At 36.4% G+C, this 16,808-nt stretch overlaps 2 protein-coding genes across 2 annotated transcripts; one reads left to right on the top strand and one right to left on the bottom strand.

Moving 5' to 3' along the window:
• Positions 1-6,582: 6,582 nt before the first annotated feature.
• On the bottom strand, positions 6,583-7,824 carry LOC128032582 (uncharacterized). Its single transcript, XM_052621209.1, has one exon. The coding sequence runs from the start codon at positions 7,822-7,824 to the stop codon at positions 6,583-6,585; it is 1,242 nt and encodes a 413-aa protein (XP_052477169.1).
• A 7,995-nt stretch (positions 7,825-15,819) lies between these two features.
• On the top strand, positions 15,820-16,808 carry LOC105797885 (pollen-specific leucine-rich repeat extensin-like protein 2). The gene is made up of 2 exons (XM_012627772.2): positions 15,820-16,577; positions 16,667-16,808. The coding sequence occupies exons 1-2, from the start codon at positions 15,920-15,922 to the stop codon at positions 16,726-16,728; spliced, it is 720 nt and encodes a 239-aa protein (XP_012483226.1). The 5' UTR covers positions 15,820-15,919; the 3' UTR covers positions 16,729-16,808.

The raw sequence follows: 16,808 nt of genomic DNA, 5'->3' as shown, positions 1-16,808 counted from the left end.
CTAGGGTAGCAATTATACCTTAGTCACAAAAACACGCGGATCCTAAGGTACTCGGGTCAGACAATCGGGTTAAGCGTCAAAACAACGCCGTTTTGGGACTTATGAACATCGGCCAAAACAATGTCGTTTAGCCCCGCCTATATAAGCCAAAAATTATTTTTAAAAAATTATTCTATTTAGAGTTTTAAAAAATTTTGAGAGCTCCTTTTTTTCTCTTGATTTTTCTCTTGTCCGGCTAAAGGGACGGCATGTAATTGGACTTTTTATTTACTTGGTTTTATTTATTTTTTCATTTGGTTGTTTTTTGGGCCGAACAAAATTGGGCCCTTACAGCTGCCCCTCTTTGCTCGTTGTCATGTAACGAGAATGGAGCAAAGGCTTTAAAAATGACCAATTTTGTCTGGTCTTGTCGAATCTCGACTTCTTTGGTGCTTCTCTTCTTCAAGTAGCCTTATTCTAACCCACTGTAACTTTAGGGGTATAAGAAGTGTAGTTTCAATCTACTCCGCTGCAACTTCAGGGAGATGAGACTCGTAGCTTCAATCTACTCCACTGCCACTTCAAGGAGATAAGATTCGCTATGGTAGATTTAATCCGATCTACTGCAACTTCAGATGTATAGGATTTAGTTTCAATCTACTCTACTGCAACTTCGGGGAGATAAGACTTGTAACTTCAATCTGCTCCACTGTAACTTTAGGGAGATAAGATTTGTAGCTTGTATCTACTCCACTGTAACTTCAGGGAGATAAGATTTGTAACTTGTATCTATTCCACTGCAACTTCAGGGAGATAAGATTTGTAACTTGTAGCTTTAATCTATTCTACTACAACTTCAAGGAAACAAGATTTGTAGCTTCAATCTATTCCACTGCAACTTCAGGGAAATAAGACTTATGGCCTTAATCTGTTCCACTACAACTTTAGAGAGATAAGACTTGTGGCTTCAATCTGCTCCACTGCAACTTCAGGGAGATTAGGTTTATAGCTTTAATCTGCTCCAATGCAACTTCAGGGAGATAAGATTCACTATGGTAGATTCAATTTGTCCCACTGCAATTTCAGAGGTATAGGATCGGTAGTTTCATTGATCTGTTGCGTCGTTCTCTGGGAAACATGACCTGTAGAATCCATTTCATAGACCTATATTTATGCCAAGCGATTAGGATGTTATGATTAGAATGAATCAGATGCTCCTAACTAGATGTATACGAATGATATTTGCATGAATGCAGAATGTCATTTTTCGAGAATGATCCCCTTTTTAATGCTTAGGTTGACATTGCTCATTGTTAATCAAGATTCCATCACTGATGTGTTACCATACCTTCTTGTTCAGATCTGGTATCTTTGACAGAAAACCCAAAGAAATAATCACAATTTAGACTATTCGTCCTCAAATATTTCCCACCCTTAGATTTGGTTAGTTCTAACTAGTTGTCCTATTTCAAGTCCTTACATTATTTAGAAAACCTTTCAGAGTAATATGCAGAAACCCTTTTACTTGAATATTGTTAGTCCATTAATCGTTATTTCAATGTAAAAATGCTTGAAAAATGTTGTAACAATGAACAAGATTGAAATTTATTGCGTCCAAAGCTCGAAATGAATAAATTAATCAAAATAGCAAACATTGCTAAAATACAAAATGAGTAAGATGAAATTAGGTACCCCAAATATCGTAGCATGAACTTCTCTGCACAGACTTCTTGAGGACCATTTTGAGCCTGATATGTGTTTAGGAGATCTAGAGTACTTTGTTGATGCCCCAAGATGTAACGTTTCTCCTTCTGAGAAGACCCGACCATCACATGTTCAATCTTTAATCTAAATTTGAGCTGCCTTTTCTTGGGTTTTCAACTCAAAAACCCTTTAGTTTCAATGCGCCCTTTGCGAGTTTTCGCCTTGGCCTCTCTATTTTTTTTAGGTGAAGTATTTCTTAACTGAATCTGAATTCACAGGATTAGGAAAGTTTTTGCCATCCATCTCGGTCAAAATCAGCGCTCCTCCAAAAAAGACCTTCATTACCACATAAGGTTCTTCCCAGTTTGACATCCATTTCCCTCTAAAGTCCTTTTGTATTGGCAAGATCTTTTTCAATACCAGGTCCCTCTTATGGAATTCTTTGGGGCGAACCTTTTTGTCATAAGCTCACATTATTTGTTTTTGGTACATCTAGCCATGACGAATAGCTTTCAACCTCTTCTCTTCAATCAAGTTCAACTGATCATATCGAGATTGGATTCATTCTGCTTCATCTAACTTCAACTCTGACAAAACTCAGAGAGAAAGAATCTCGACTTCAATGGGCAAAACCGCATCCATTCCATAAACAAATGAGAAAATGGTAACTTTACATGCCAATTTTTATAAATGGTAACGTTCGATAAGCATAAATGGAAAATGGTAACTTTACATGCCAATTTTTATAAGTCTTAGTCATTTTCCCCTCGATCTTCTTAATGTTCTTATTGGTTGCCTCCACTGCACCATTCATTTTTAGGCGATATGATGACGAGTTGCGGTGTTTGATCTTGAATTGACTATAGACCTCCACTATCGTGCTGTTGTTCAAATCCAGTGCATTGTCAGATATAATCCTTTTTGGCATTCTATACCGACATATGATCTCTTTCTTCAAGAATTTGTTGACTGCCAATTTTGTGACATTGGCATATGAAGCGGTCTCTACCCACTTGGTGAAGTAATCGATGACCATAAAGATGAATTAATGTCTACTGAAAGCTTTTGGCGTGATCGAGCCAATGACATCTATGCCCCACATAGAGAAAGACCATGGAGAAGTCATAACATGAAGAGGTGAAAAGACCATGGAGAATTCATAACATGAAGAGGTGAATGAGGCACATGAATTTTGTCTCTATAAATTTGGCACTTATGACATCTCTTGGCGTGACTAATATAATCCCCTTCTATGGTGGACCAATAATACCCGAATCTCATGATTTGCCTTGCCATTGTAAAACCATTAGCATGTGTTTAGCAAACACCCTCATAGACTTCTTCTAAGATTTTCTTAGCTCAACAGTGTCCACACATCTTAGTAGCACTTGATCCTTCCTCCTTTTGTATAGGATCTCCCCATCTAAGACATATTCATTAGCCAGTCTTCTCAACGTCCTTTTATCATTCTCAGTTGCTTGATCAGGGTATTCACGATTCTTTACATATTGTAATATATCGTGATACCAAGGGTGATCATCTTTTCCTTCTTCCTTGATGTTGTAACAATGAGCCAAAGCCTAATAAATAATCATTTGGATAGGTTTTACATCCTCTTGTTTGTTCACTTTGACCATGGAAGCTAAGGTAGCCAGGGCGTCAGCCATTTGATTTTCATCTAGCAGGAGGTAGCAGAAGGTGATGTCATCAAACTCCTTAATTAACTCAAGAACCAACTTTCGATAATTGATCAATTTAGGATCTCTTATCTCTCATTCACCTTTGAGTTGATAGATCACTAGTGCAAAATCCCCATATACCTCTAGTACTTTGATCTTGCATTCTATGGCTGCACGGATACCCATGATGCATGCTTCGTATTCTGTCATATTGTTTGTGTAATCAAAATCCAATTTATTAGTAAAGGGATAATGATCTCCGTTTGGGATACCAGGACTGCCTCGATTTTGTTACCCATATTGTTTGAAGCCTCATCAAAATTTAGTTTCCAAGGATGTTTTTCTCGAGCACTTTCTTCAGTAGTCGCAACATACATCAGATCTTCGTTTGAAAAATCAAAATTTAAAGGCTCGTAATCTTCTAGAGCTCTACTGGCTAGAAAATTTAGCTATTGCACTCTCTTTTACTGCCTTCTGGTTCACATAGACTATATTAAATTCGGAAAGCAGAATTTGCCATCGGGTCATTCTTCCATTCAGAGCAGTCGACTCCATCATGTACTTTAGAGGGTCTATTTTTGAGATTAGCCAAGTTGTATGGTACAACATGTCTTGCCTCAGTCTCTGGGTTGTCCAAATCAAGGCATAACACAACTTCTCAATTGGCGAATATCTTGTCTCACATTCAGTGAACTTCTTATTGAGGTAGTATATCATTCTTTTTTTCCTTCTTGACTCATTGTGTTGGCCAAGCACGCACCCCATAGAATTCCCAAATACTGCCAAGTACAATATCAGTGGCTTATCTGGACTAGGCGGCATCAGCATTGGGGCATTGGACAGGTAATGTTTGACCTTGTCAAAATTTTTCTGGCATTCTTCATCCTATACACCTGGATTATGTTTCTTAAGGAGACAGAATATGGGGTCGCATTTCTCGGTTAGTTGTGAAATGAACCGGGCGATGTAATTTAATCTCTCTAAAAAACTCCAGACCTCCTTTTGAGTACGCAACGAAGGTAACTCCTGTATAGCCTTGACTTTATCTAGGTCAATCTCGATCCTCTTTTTACTGACTACGAATCCTAGAAATTTTCCCGACCTATCCCCGAAGGTACATTTTGCTGGATTGAGTTTTAGTTGGAATTTTCTCAACATCAAGAACAGTTTCCTCAGGACTTATATGTGATCTTTTTCTGTTCAGGATTTTGCAATCATATCGTTAACATAAATCTCGATTTCTTTATGCATCATATCATGAAACAAAGTTACCATAGCTCTTTGATACGTCGCTCCCACATTTTTCAGTCTGAGTGGCATCATTTTGTAGCAAAATGTTCCCTACATGGTTACGAATGTGGTCTTTTCCATATCTTCAGGATGCATCTTAATCTATTTGTATCCGGAGAAGCTATCAATGAAGGAGAACAGTGAGCATCCTGTCGTGTTGTCCACTAAGGTGTCGATGTGAGGTAACGGGAAATTATCTTTCGAGTTGGCTTCGTTTAAATCCCTGTAGCCTACACATATTCTTACTTTCCCATCTTTCTTAAGGAAATGGTCTATATTGGCTACCCATTCCGAATATTTAACCATTTGTAGGAAACCAGCATTGAATTATTTTTTAACCTCTTCTTTTATTTTTAGCAGGACGTCGAGCCTCATCCTTCGAAGTTTCTATTGGACAGCCTTGTATTCTTCTCTTATGGGAAGTCAGTGTACCACGATATCAGTACTTATATCAAGCATGTATTGATACGACCATACGAAAACATCTTTTAATTATTGGAGTAATTCAATGAGATCTCGCTTTGTCTCTGCAGTGATGCAAGCCTCGATCTTCACCTCTTTCTTTTCTTGTTTATCTCCTAAACTCACAATTTCTATTGACTCTTTGTAAGGTATGATTTGTTTCTCATCTTGTTCTGCCATCATTAACAAATCAGGAGATAGGTTACAATCTCGATCATCTTCAAAGTCCTGAGGTTCCTCTAGACACATATCCTACTCAAAAGAAGACTCTGAGTCAGCAGTAGCATCGCTCGTATCATTGATATCTGGAGACCTGTTGTAGGAATAAAGGAAGACCCAAAAAACAAATGAATCTAAAAATAATTATTTGTGTGGTATGAGTATGAATGAAATGGAAAAAAAAATAAAAGAATATTTTCTAAAATGAGACACAAAGATGTATTTTATTGAAATAAAAATAGTGAACATATACCTTTTTCACAAAAGGATTCTTATTGCTCTCAGGCTTAGAGTAATAAGTGTGTTTTGAACATTACTCTGAATTAGTTCTAAAAATTATAGGGATCTCTTCCACAGTCTAATTGTTCAGAACACTTCCGGGGTAATAAGGACAAATGCTTGATAAGTTCTCCCCAATTCTTTCTTCGGATATGGCGTTAACGCTCAGATTTCCCAACATTCCTTCTAGGCTTTCTTTTTCTAACATCTTTCATTCAGGATAAATGATTTCTCCTAACATGAATGTTTTGGATATATGGGGAAAGGTCATCGGTTCCCACTTGACCTCTTCCCCACTTAGTCGCGCTCTTCTCCTTTCTTGCTTCTTTTCCAACTCCTTCTTCTTTTGTCTCACATCTGGCTTGTATCCTAAGCCAAAGCAATCTTGTTTTTCCATCAGCATTGGTGCTTCGACTCTTCCTTGAAGGTATTTTTTGAGTCCTCTTCCAGGTAAGACTCTTTTTTCAATCGTCAACTGCAGGCCCATCCTCGTGGTTTTGGATATTTTTGGCACTTGATCTTGTTTCCTTCGATAATGAAAGTTGCATTAACAATTCTAGTGATTGAAAGGAACATTCTATTGCCTCATCATCTGCTCTTATGTATAGTGCGTCACTATTTACGGATGCAATGATATCCTCTTTAGCGTTTATTATCACCAGTCGACCCTCTGTTACCAACTTCAGTTTTTGGTGTAGTGACAACGTCACTCCCCCAACCGAATGAATCTAAGGCCTACCCAACAAGTAATTATAAGAGGGCTTGATATCTATCACCAAAAAGTCTACCTCATATGTGTTCGGACCAATTAAGAGATGTATTTCAATCCTACCCATCACTTCTCTTTCTGTACCATCGAATGCTCTCACTATATTTTGGCACGTCTTCATGTGAGAGCTATCCACTGGTAATTTATTCAATATGGATAGAGGCAAGAATTTCAGTGCAGAACCATTGTCGATTAACACCCCTAGCAATGTATATCTTTGTAGTGGGTAGTGATGTGTAGAGCCTTCGTAGATCCCATGCCCCTTAGAGGTATTTCATAGTCATTGAAAAAGATAAAATTATTGGCACTCAGATTGCTAACCAGACGGTCTAGCTTGTTCACAGAGATATCATCAGCGACATAAGTTTCGTTTAACACCTTCATCAACGCGCTACGATGTGTCTCTAAGCTAAAGAGCAATGGCAGTACTGATATGCGAGCTGGTTGTTTGTGTAGCTGTTCTACAACACTATACTCACTATGCTTCAAGAGTTTTAAGAATTCCTTAGCCTCGTTCTCAGTTACTGGCTCATTAACAAGTGATTCAAGTCTAGCTATCTTTTTTTTATGTTCAACTTTTAGGGTTTTTCCTTTAATGGGCTCGGTTCTTGCACTTGTAGGGTCATAGCACCTTCCACTGCGCATGTAGAAACTAATATTCTGGCCTTCTTCTAAAGTATCAATCGAGTTCTCTTCTCTTGGGATCATCACGTTGCAGTCATAATTCCACGGAACCCTTTTGCTATCTTTGTAAGGGAAATGCACGAGTTTCTGAATTATGACTCTTGGCACAGCTTGTGATCCCACTTCATTACTTCTTGGTCGTGAAATAATCACCACTGGTTGATTGACCTTGTAGACTTTATTTATTGATCCTTCCTCTGAGGCGCAAACATCTCCTCCTTCCAAGCCCTTTACATCTTCAAAGAATTTTAATTCTTTTTTATCCATCAGACTTTGCATTAGAGCTTTAAACTCAGCGCACTCTTGTATTTCATAACCTTCTTCGACTTGGAACTCACAATAGCTCCTCATTCGTTTGGGCATCCCTTTTGAATCTTGAATGATTAATCTCACGTCTATCATTTGTTGCCAAACCCATTTTAGTGGGGTTATTACTTCCGCAACATTGGTTTTGGTTCTCTTTCCTCCACTCTCAATTATCACGTTTACCCCTTGGTCTGAATGCTTGGGTAACAGATTTCTTACCACATTAGGTCCTGATGGATCATCGAACCTTACAATCCTTATCTTGATGAACCTTTCAGTCAACTTTTTAAATGCAGTGCAGTTATCAATTGAGTGTCCTATTATTCCTGTGTGGTACTCGCATTGAGCATTCGCATCATACCATTTTGGGAACGAAGGTTGCACGGGTTTTAAGTAAAATAGGGATACCACATGTACGTCGAACAAATTCTGATATAACTCTCTGTATGTCATCGAGATAGGTGTGAATTGGAGTTTTTCTATGTTTGGCCTTGAGTTAGATTCTTGCCTTGATGGGCATTGATGACTGGTTGTTACAGCTCTTGGTTGGCCTACAATGATCGATTTTGAATAATTTTTATTATACACACTCGTGGTGTTCACTTCATTTTCTTTCTTTCTTGGGTCTGATCTTTTAGCGTTTTCCCTCGCGTTTATTTTCCCATTTCTTACTGTATTTTTAATCATTTCTCCAGAAATTACTATATTTGAGAAGCTTTTGGTAGCACTTCCCAACATATGGTTAATGAACGGGGCTTTTAAAGTATTTATGAAAATCGTTATTGTCTCTTTCTCCAAAAAAGGTGGCTGAACTTGCGTTGCTACCTCTCTCCATCTCTAAACGTATTGCCTAAAGCTTTCACTTTGCTTTTTCTCCATGTTTTGCAACGTAATTCTATAGGGTGTCATGTTGGTTACATGGCTGTATTGTTTCATGAAAGCCTGTGCCAAGTCTTTTCATGAGTTGATTTTGGCACGGCTTAGCTGGTTGTACCACTTGGCAGCAGACCCGACCAAACTATCTTAGAAGTAGTGGATTAACAATTAGTCATTATTGACGTATCCTGTCATTCTTCGATAACATTGTGATATGGGCTTCAGGACAACTAGTCCTATTATATTTTTTAGATTCTGGAGTTTTGAATTTTGGTGGGAGCACTAGATCTGGGACTAAGCTCAACTCCTTAGCATTAACCCCGTAAAGGTAGTCAGCACTCTTCATAGCTCTGAATTTCTCCTCCAACTACTTGCACCGATCTTCCAACTATTTTGGCAATTCTACCCTTGCTTTATCTATTTCGGCCATGTCGTCCAAATCGGGAATAACTAGGTTGGTCAAATTATCCCCAGGATTGGAACCTGAACCTGTTGGGTAATTCACCAGTGTTGAGGTGCCGGCTTGATATTTTTGACGTCTTATGGTAATTGGTACCCTTCGTGGATATGTATCTGGTTGGGCTTGGACATTCACTAGGTAAAGCCTGGGGGGTATGTAGGGTCTTCATTATCATCCTCAGAGTTAATCACAGTACTTTTCCCTTTTTCAATCCCTCCGGCCAACAATTGGGTCAACTGGCTTATCATACTTCGTTGGGATTCTTGTATTTGATCCCTCATGTCTTGCTGTACCTTAGCTAATTGTTTCTGCAGCTACGCTTGCATCTGATCTTGCATGTCTTTCTGAATTTGTTCTAATCTCTCTAATCTTTGATCCATGGCTTTGGTTTTACCGCGGGTACCGTAACGATATTCAGTTGGCATATTCTTGTTGGTTTCCAGGGTAAGTGTCATGATTTCGATTAATTTGGGTCTTTTTATGAAATTTAATGCATATGGTGAAATGTAATGCTGATGAATGAAATGAATGCAAAAAGAGGCATTAATTCTGATTTAATTCTATTAGAACAACTTTACTAGAAAACAAATCTCTTTACATAAAACAAATATATTTTACACATACGACCTTGCCCTAATACTCAAATTCTTGACTTTCCTAAGAAGCCAAGCTAATTCTAGGCCTCGATCTAATTTTGATTCGTATTTTAAGCTCAGCATGTCAGCTTGAACTGCTAAGGTTTGCAAATGGTTGGCTACTTCCTGTAATTGAGTCACAGCTTCGCCCATGATGTGATCTCTATCCCTAATCTAACCTTGAGAGCGTTGGAGTTGCTATTTCCAGTGTTCGTTGTTCGTTTCAAGAAGCTCAACTCGAAGTTCACAATTTTGCAGTTCGGCCTCGAGCTCTCCTATTTTTCCCTTCAACTCTTCAATCTTATTTAGGCTTATTTTCAACTTAATTACGGAGTTACGACTATGATATTGATACAATGATCTTTCTAATTCTGCCATCCGAGTTCTCGACCCAACCTTTTCATTTCGAATTTTTAACACATCTCTTTCTAGAGCATCTTCTCGAACTCGAACACCTTGGAATTTCTTTTCCCACTGATTAGCTCTAATCTTTTATTCTTTGATTTCTTGCCGCCATTGTTCCAATGTCTTACCCAACCCGGCAGTCCTCATCGACAAACGCAGCTTCTTATAATATGTTTTTAAATTGTCCAAATCTTCCTCAGCTTTGTTCTTTCCTTTTCTTATTTTCTCAGCTTCTAGCTTCAAGACATCGATGTCTAATCCTAGCTGAATCTTTTCCTCTTCCAACTGTTCTATCTTTTCCCCAGCTCCAAACTCCTCTTTTTAAAGTCTTGCTTCATAATCTCCAACTCAAACAAGATCACTTGTAAGTGTTCTTCTATTGGTCGAGTGCTTTCTTGACTTGACACTAGGATATTGTCATTGACTCTTTTACCCCACCACCAATCATATTTGAGGGTCGTCATAGGATTTGCGGCAAATCTTTTCATTTTCTAAGTTTGGTTCTAAGCGTTCGATATTTCATGAACCTTCTTCTTGTAATTATCACATTTGTACGCAAACTCACACTGAGCCAACCCTTGCATTGCCGGTATAAACTACCTCGACCTATATTGCCTCAATACAAGTAGAGGGGCATATCCAACAGCTCCCCATATCCTGAATAGAGGGACCCAATCGAAGTCTCCACATCAGTACAAAATTTCATCAGAGATCATCCAAGGGGCCCTCCATTCAACATTTTTGTCTTGGAGACTTTGGAGAATTGCCATCCATTTTTCTTTAGAAATGTCATCTTGCCTAGAGTAGCCACCAATTCTTTCAATGAATAGTAGTTCTCAGAGAATACTCGATAAGAGAACTTTTTTACCTTCCAAAAGTGGCTGTGAAACCAAACTAGCAAGAGTTGCACACACCTGATAAATCTTCCTTCCCTCACCCGCTCTCCGGCATGTATTTAGAGATCTGAAGGTTTCAACCAAAATTTTTGGGACGGGCGTAACCTTTTTGTTGAGCCGATCAAATAGATTTGAAATTGCATCATCTATGTGCCCTAGTGCTTTGGGGAAAATAACCAACCCTTAGATACTCAAGGCGAAGACGTTAACTTTTTTCTTCGTATTTGGATGTGCCAAGATCAAATCCCGTAAAATTTTCCAAGGAATACATTTACCATATCCCTTTTGTTTAATTCGGGTCGTGACCCATTGCTCGCTCATCCCAGTTATACTCATTAGCCTCTTTAAGAAAGTCGGGACGTTGGCCGCTCTAGAATAAGCTTTGTCGACTTGGATCCTTGAGCAACGGAGCAAAGTTGTGCACTTTTCTATGGTGAGCACCAAATCTACTTTCCCAAAAGTAAAACAACTATAGGAGGGATTCTAATATTGGGCCAGAACTCGGAATAAGTGCTTATCCACTTTGATATCAAGTAAATAAGGCAAATCACCATAGTCACAGTAGAATAACTGCTTGGTTTCGTCATCCCATTGGTCCCATATTTCTTTCACTCTTGAAGGTTATTCTGAGTCATACTGATGCGAGTGAAATCTCATAATTCTAACATATATCCTTCCATCAGGCTGTTGTCCTTCTCTTGTTGTGTCTTCTCAGACCATATTCGGACGATCGCATTGTCTTCCACTTTATCAAGAAATCATTTTTCCATGACAAGCTCTTTATTTAGCAACTGAACGTGAATCAACACCTTTTTCTATGATGAAAATGAAATGTAATCATAGCCAAAACAAAACGAAACAAGTCAGTACATTTCATACAAAGCTAGAATACAAAGTAAGAAATAATAAATAGAACACCTATTTGGGTGACCACTAGAGGTTTGGTATGATTCTACCTAGGGTAGGTTCTTAAGGCTTATTATATGCGGTTCAGTTCTAAAGTAAGGGTACCTGAACCAGCAGGTTCCTCGATCCTCACCCATTATAGGCTCATACGGACCGAGTTCAGTTCAGGGGAATACATTTTCTTATGGCTATACGGAGATGAAGATCTCATGAAGACATAGGTACGAATGTATCCTGAAAGCGATCCACTATCCTATACGGAGGTGAAGACTTTACGAAGGAATAGTTTCTCACTTCTACTTAAGAAGGACAAAATGGAACGATTGTGCAATGCAATATGCGGAAAACATACAAAAAGAAACTTTCGAACCAGTAAACAGATATACTAGATCGCTATATAACCTGAGATATCAAAGACAAAACATGAAGGGTGATGTGCAATAAAGGGATCGTAAATTTAAACCAAATTATCAATTTTCGACAAAAAGACCAAAAGTTATCAACTTGCGGCTTAACTCTCTTATTTGTCCCCAGTGGAGTCACCAAGCTATCGAAACCTTTTTTGAGATCGACTTTTTATTTAAAAAAAAAAACAAAAATGGAGATAGAGTCGCCATCAATCCTTTTTATTTAGATGTGATTGGATCACTTCAAAAATATTTTAATAAAATGTTAGACTTATCAAAACGATACTTTTTGGTCTACAAAATTCAAAAAATGGGTTTAGGAGTCGGTTACGCACAAGGAAGGATTAGCACCCTCATGACGCCGAAAATTGGTACCTAGTAGATTACTTGATGCCTTAGTATCGAGAATTGAAAATTTGAAGAGAATTTAAAATACGATCCCTTTTTGTATTAAGACATTACTTAATTAAATTTAATTTTTGTGAAAAGGGCTTATTTAAGGTTAATCGAGAAGAAAGGATTATGTCCCGTAAGTTAGGACACAAAGCCTTAAATCCTCGAAGACAATAATAAATGCCATTTGTTCATTACTTAAATCTTGTTTTTTTTTATTTTTAAAATAGATATTCGACTATTTTGGTTTTAGAAGAAGCCATATTCCGTAAGTTAGGAATACGACTCTTCTAATTCCAAAAATAATGAATATTGCCTCGATTTAAAAATTTTCCTTTTATGCATCATGCAAAAACGAACGTAACATTTAAAGTGATGCGCATTTAACTTATTCGGGCACAATATAAAAATGGATAAGTATATTTAAACACAATGTATGATATAGTGATAATGAAATAATATAAAATGGCTATATGGGTATAATATTAGAATGATAAATAATAAATAGATAAAGGAATACTATAATAACAATAATGTAATAATAATATTAATAATCATATCATAATAATAATAAAATAGATAAGGTAACTTAAAAAAAATGGAAGATGCATGATTAAAAGATAAATATGTATGACATGAAAGTACCAAAATAATAAAAGAAATAATAAAATAACAAGAACAAAATAATAAAAATAAAATAATAATGACAATAATAATAAATAAATAAAATGCACAAATAAAAGAATGTATACAATCTAATTTTAAGTATATATAAAAATAAAGAAGTAATAAATAAATAATAAAAAACAGTTTGTAAAAGGTTGAAGTTAAATAAACAAGGATTAAATTGAAATTTAAATGAAATTAGGGGTATAAATTGTAAATAATAAAAAATAAACTAATAAAATGGAATAAATGACCAAAATGAAATACGCAAAAAGAAATAGGGACTAAATGGGCAATTATTCCAAAACTCCAGGACACGCGTCATTCCCCACGGGGTCAGCATACAAAGGACTAAATCGAAAACAAATTAAAATTAAGTGATAAAATAAAAAATAGAACAAGACTGTATTGAAAACCGCCTAAAAAGCGGAAGGACTAGGGTAGCAATTATACCCTAGTCACAAAAACACGTATATCCTGAGTTACTCGGGTCGGGTAATTAGGTTGGGCGTCAAAACTAGGCCGTTTTGGGAATTACGAACATCGGCCAAAACGTCGTCGTTTAGCCCCGCTTATATAAGCCAAAAATTCTTTAAAAAAATAATTTTGTTTAGGGTTTTTAAAAAAAAAATTTTGAGAGCTCCTTTTTTTTCTCTTGGTTTTTCTCTTGTTCGGTCAAAGGGATGGCGGACTTCCGCCGTGGCCACCGATCATTAGCGACGGTGACCGTCACCTCCAGTGGCTGGAGTTTAAAAAGTTTATTTGTTTATTTTTATTTAAAAAAAGAAGAAGACTAGATCAGAGGGTGGTTCCCTCTATATTTAAAAAAAAAAGAGAAAAGAGGCTTTCAGCCTTCTGGGCATGTCCCTTTCACGCCTTTTCCTCCGACGGAGCCCAGGCGAATCACGAGGGAATCAAAGGCTCCTCCACGTCGAAGATGGGCCGTTTCTCCTCGAGGACGACAAACTTGCCCACCCATGACGACGGTGCAACAAGATCGGTAAGGGATTTTTGTTTTATTTCTTTTTTTATATATTTTTGAGAAAATAAATGTTGAATAAAAATCTACCTTTTGAATCTGTTCTCTTTTTTGTATTCTTGTTTTTTTATTGCTTTCGTATTTCTCTGTAAAAAATACATGGTGGTTGTTATGGCTTTTATAGCTGATTTACAACATCGTTTATCCCTTCTTCTTTTTACTATTTGCTTTTGCTATTTTTGTGTTTGCTGTCCTTTCGTTCTTTCTCTTTGCAAGTGACGGTGCGCGGTCAACGGTGGGACGAAGACCCTTGCCTTTGCCGTTTTGGTGCAATGGTGGTAGAAGCGTATCAGACCTCGGGACGAGAAGCCTCAAGTGGCGTGCCTACGAAGGGGGGTACGACGCCAAGAACCCTAGGATTTCTGAAAGTTTTTAGATAGTAGGCCTTAGGATTTCTTTGACTGTTGGGCTTGTAATTTGGGTAGTGGGTTTTGTTTAAATTAGGGCTGGCATGTAATTTGACTTTTTTTTATTTGGTTTTATTTATTTATTTTATTTAGTATTTGTTTGGGCCAGATAAAATTGGGCCCTTACAACTAATTTACTTGTGATGAGAATATTAATAACAGTTACAAAAAATTATGGACACTCTTGTTATTTCAAATGAATTTTTATTAGTGTCTCATTAGTTGTGTAATAACCAAAATTTATCCAAAATTAAATCAATATTTTATGATAACTTCAATCCCAAAACAAGTTTCAAAGTCCATAAATATATTGATTGATTAAACTTGATCAAATTTTGGTAAAGAAAGGTGGGCATAGCCCTAAATAGTCCATTTGTTTCTAAGTTATAATTTATTTTTATTAATTACCAATTAAAAATAAAATAAAATGAAATGAAAAATTACAAAAGAAACCCTTAAAATTTTGCAAATACTACAAGTTAATCCGTGAAACCTTACACCTGCTGGTCAGGTCAAAATCACCCAAACAACACTGCTAAGGGCCATCCCAGCCTATCGGCCAACATCCCATCAACCACCAGTTTATGATAGGAACAATTTCACTCTTGAGTCATTTTAAATTTAAGTTATTTGGAGATTGGATTATATCGAGTTAAAGTTTTTTACACCCAGCAAAAATATACGAGCATTCAACTTTGATGGGATTCAAACTCATACCTTTATATGACATTATTGGGTAAAAATAGTATGTGATTAAGTGGTACCCTATTAATGTGCAAAATTAAACTAAACCTTAATTTCATTTGAAAAGATGAAAGTTCATTTGCAAAATTTTATTTTAAAAATGAATTAAATTACAGTTCAATTCATCAATATTAGGAAGTAATTTGTATATAATATCTAGAGTGGTTGATTTGGTAGTCAAAGGAAGTTCATCTTGAATTCACTCGGATTTAAATATCGGAGAGAATAATTTCCTTAATATTAGTCATTGCTAAAATAATGGTAAGAGTTAATCAATGATTTCCGGAAACCATTTAATTTTTAATCCTTGATTGCTTCATTTGTATTTATTGAGTTGTCAAATGTTGTAAGTTGAATAATCATTTTAATTATAGGATTTAATAAGAATAAAAAATGAGAAAAACTAAAATTAAATGAAAATTTGACTTGAATAGTAGTAATGTTTGATTAATTTTAATCTTGGTTTTTATTGAATTGAATTTAGTTTCGATTCGTGAATGAATTTACTATAACATGTTTAACCAATCAAGGATTCGGAAAAGAATCATTTTAATTTTCCTAACTTCAGAGATTTCTTCATTATTTTAGAATCAATCACTTGGTAATTAGCAATTTTGGAGCAATTACTGGAAGAAATTTCAATGCATTCGAAGCCTATAAATTTCTTTATTTTTTGTTACATTTTACATCAAAAGCTTGAATATTTTTGAAGCAATGGAAACTATGAACAAGAGATTTTCGAGAGTGAGTTTAGTCGCTGTTTTGCTTGTTCTTATCGCAGTTCAAGTCAATGGTTTCTTCCCTTTCGATTACGAATCTGAATTTGCTCAAAATTCTTTAGATTTCCAAAATTTTCCATCAAATTCCGATTCCGATGAAAATTCATTGTTTTCAGAATCTCATGTTTATGAGCCCCAATCCCAATACTTTCACCAGGTAAATCCTGAAGAAACATCTTTGCTTTCACAATCTGAACTTCCTCATGATTCATTTCAAACTCAAAATTTTGAATCCACCAATCTACCTTTCGAAACTCAGCAATTTCCTTTTGAAATAAATGCAAACCATAGAATCAAATCACCATCTCCATCACCGGCACCATCACCTGTACAAGTGTCATCACCAGCACCGTCACCTGTAGAAGTGCCCTCACCGGCACCGTCGCCTGTCGAAGCTCCACATCCTCCAAAACCGAATCCAGACAACATTTGTAAATTGAAGTGTTCGACGAAATGCCTAAAACAAGAAATTCCAATTCTCCACAACTTATGCTGCAGAGTCTGCAAGTTAAGATGCTTATACCATTATGCGGATCTCATCTACACTTGTACTAATCGTTGTGCAGAATCCATGCCCAATACCTTCAAGTCTGGTAAAAATAATCTGTAATCTTTTGTTTTTTTTTTTTAATTATCAAATATTATTTTCATTAAATGCTGATACAAATTCTATTATTTACAGATGAGAAGAAAGAAGCTGCATATGTGAAATACTGCTACAAAAAATGCACCAAGAATTTCTAGGCTTTTTCTATTTAATATTTTAGATTTTATTTATAATGTTAGAAAATTTGTTCATTATTAAATAAAATCCAAGATCCATT

Source organism: Gossypium raimondii, chromosome 9, assembly GCF_025698545.1.
Source record: "Gossypium raimondii isolate GPD5lz chromosome 9, ASM2569854v1, whole genome shotgun sequence".
Classification (NCBI taxonomy): domain Eukaryota; kingdom Viridiplantae; phylum Streptophyta; class Magnoliopsida; order Malvales; family Malvaceae; genus Gossypium; species Gossypium raimondii.
The sequence above is the reverse complement of the archived record's forward strand: the minus strand, read 5'-3'. Positions and strand labels throughout refer to the sequence as shown.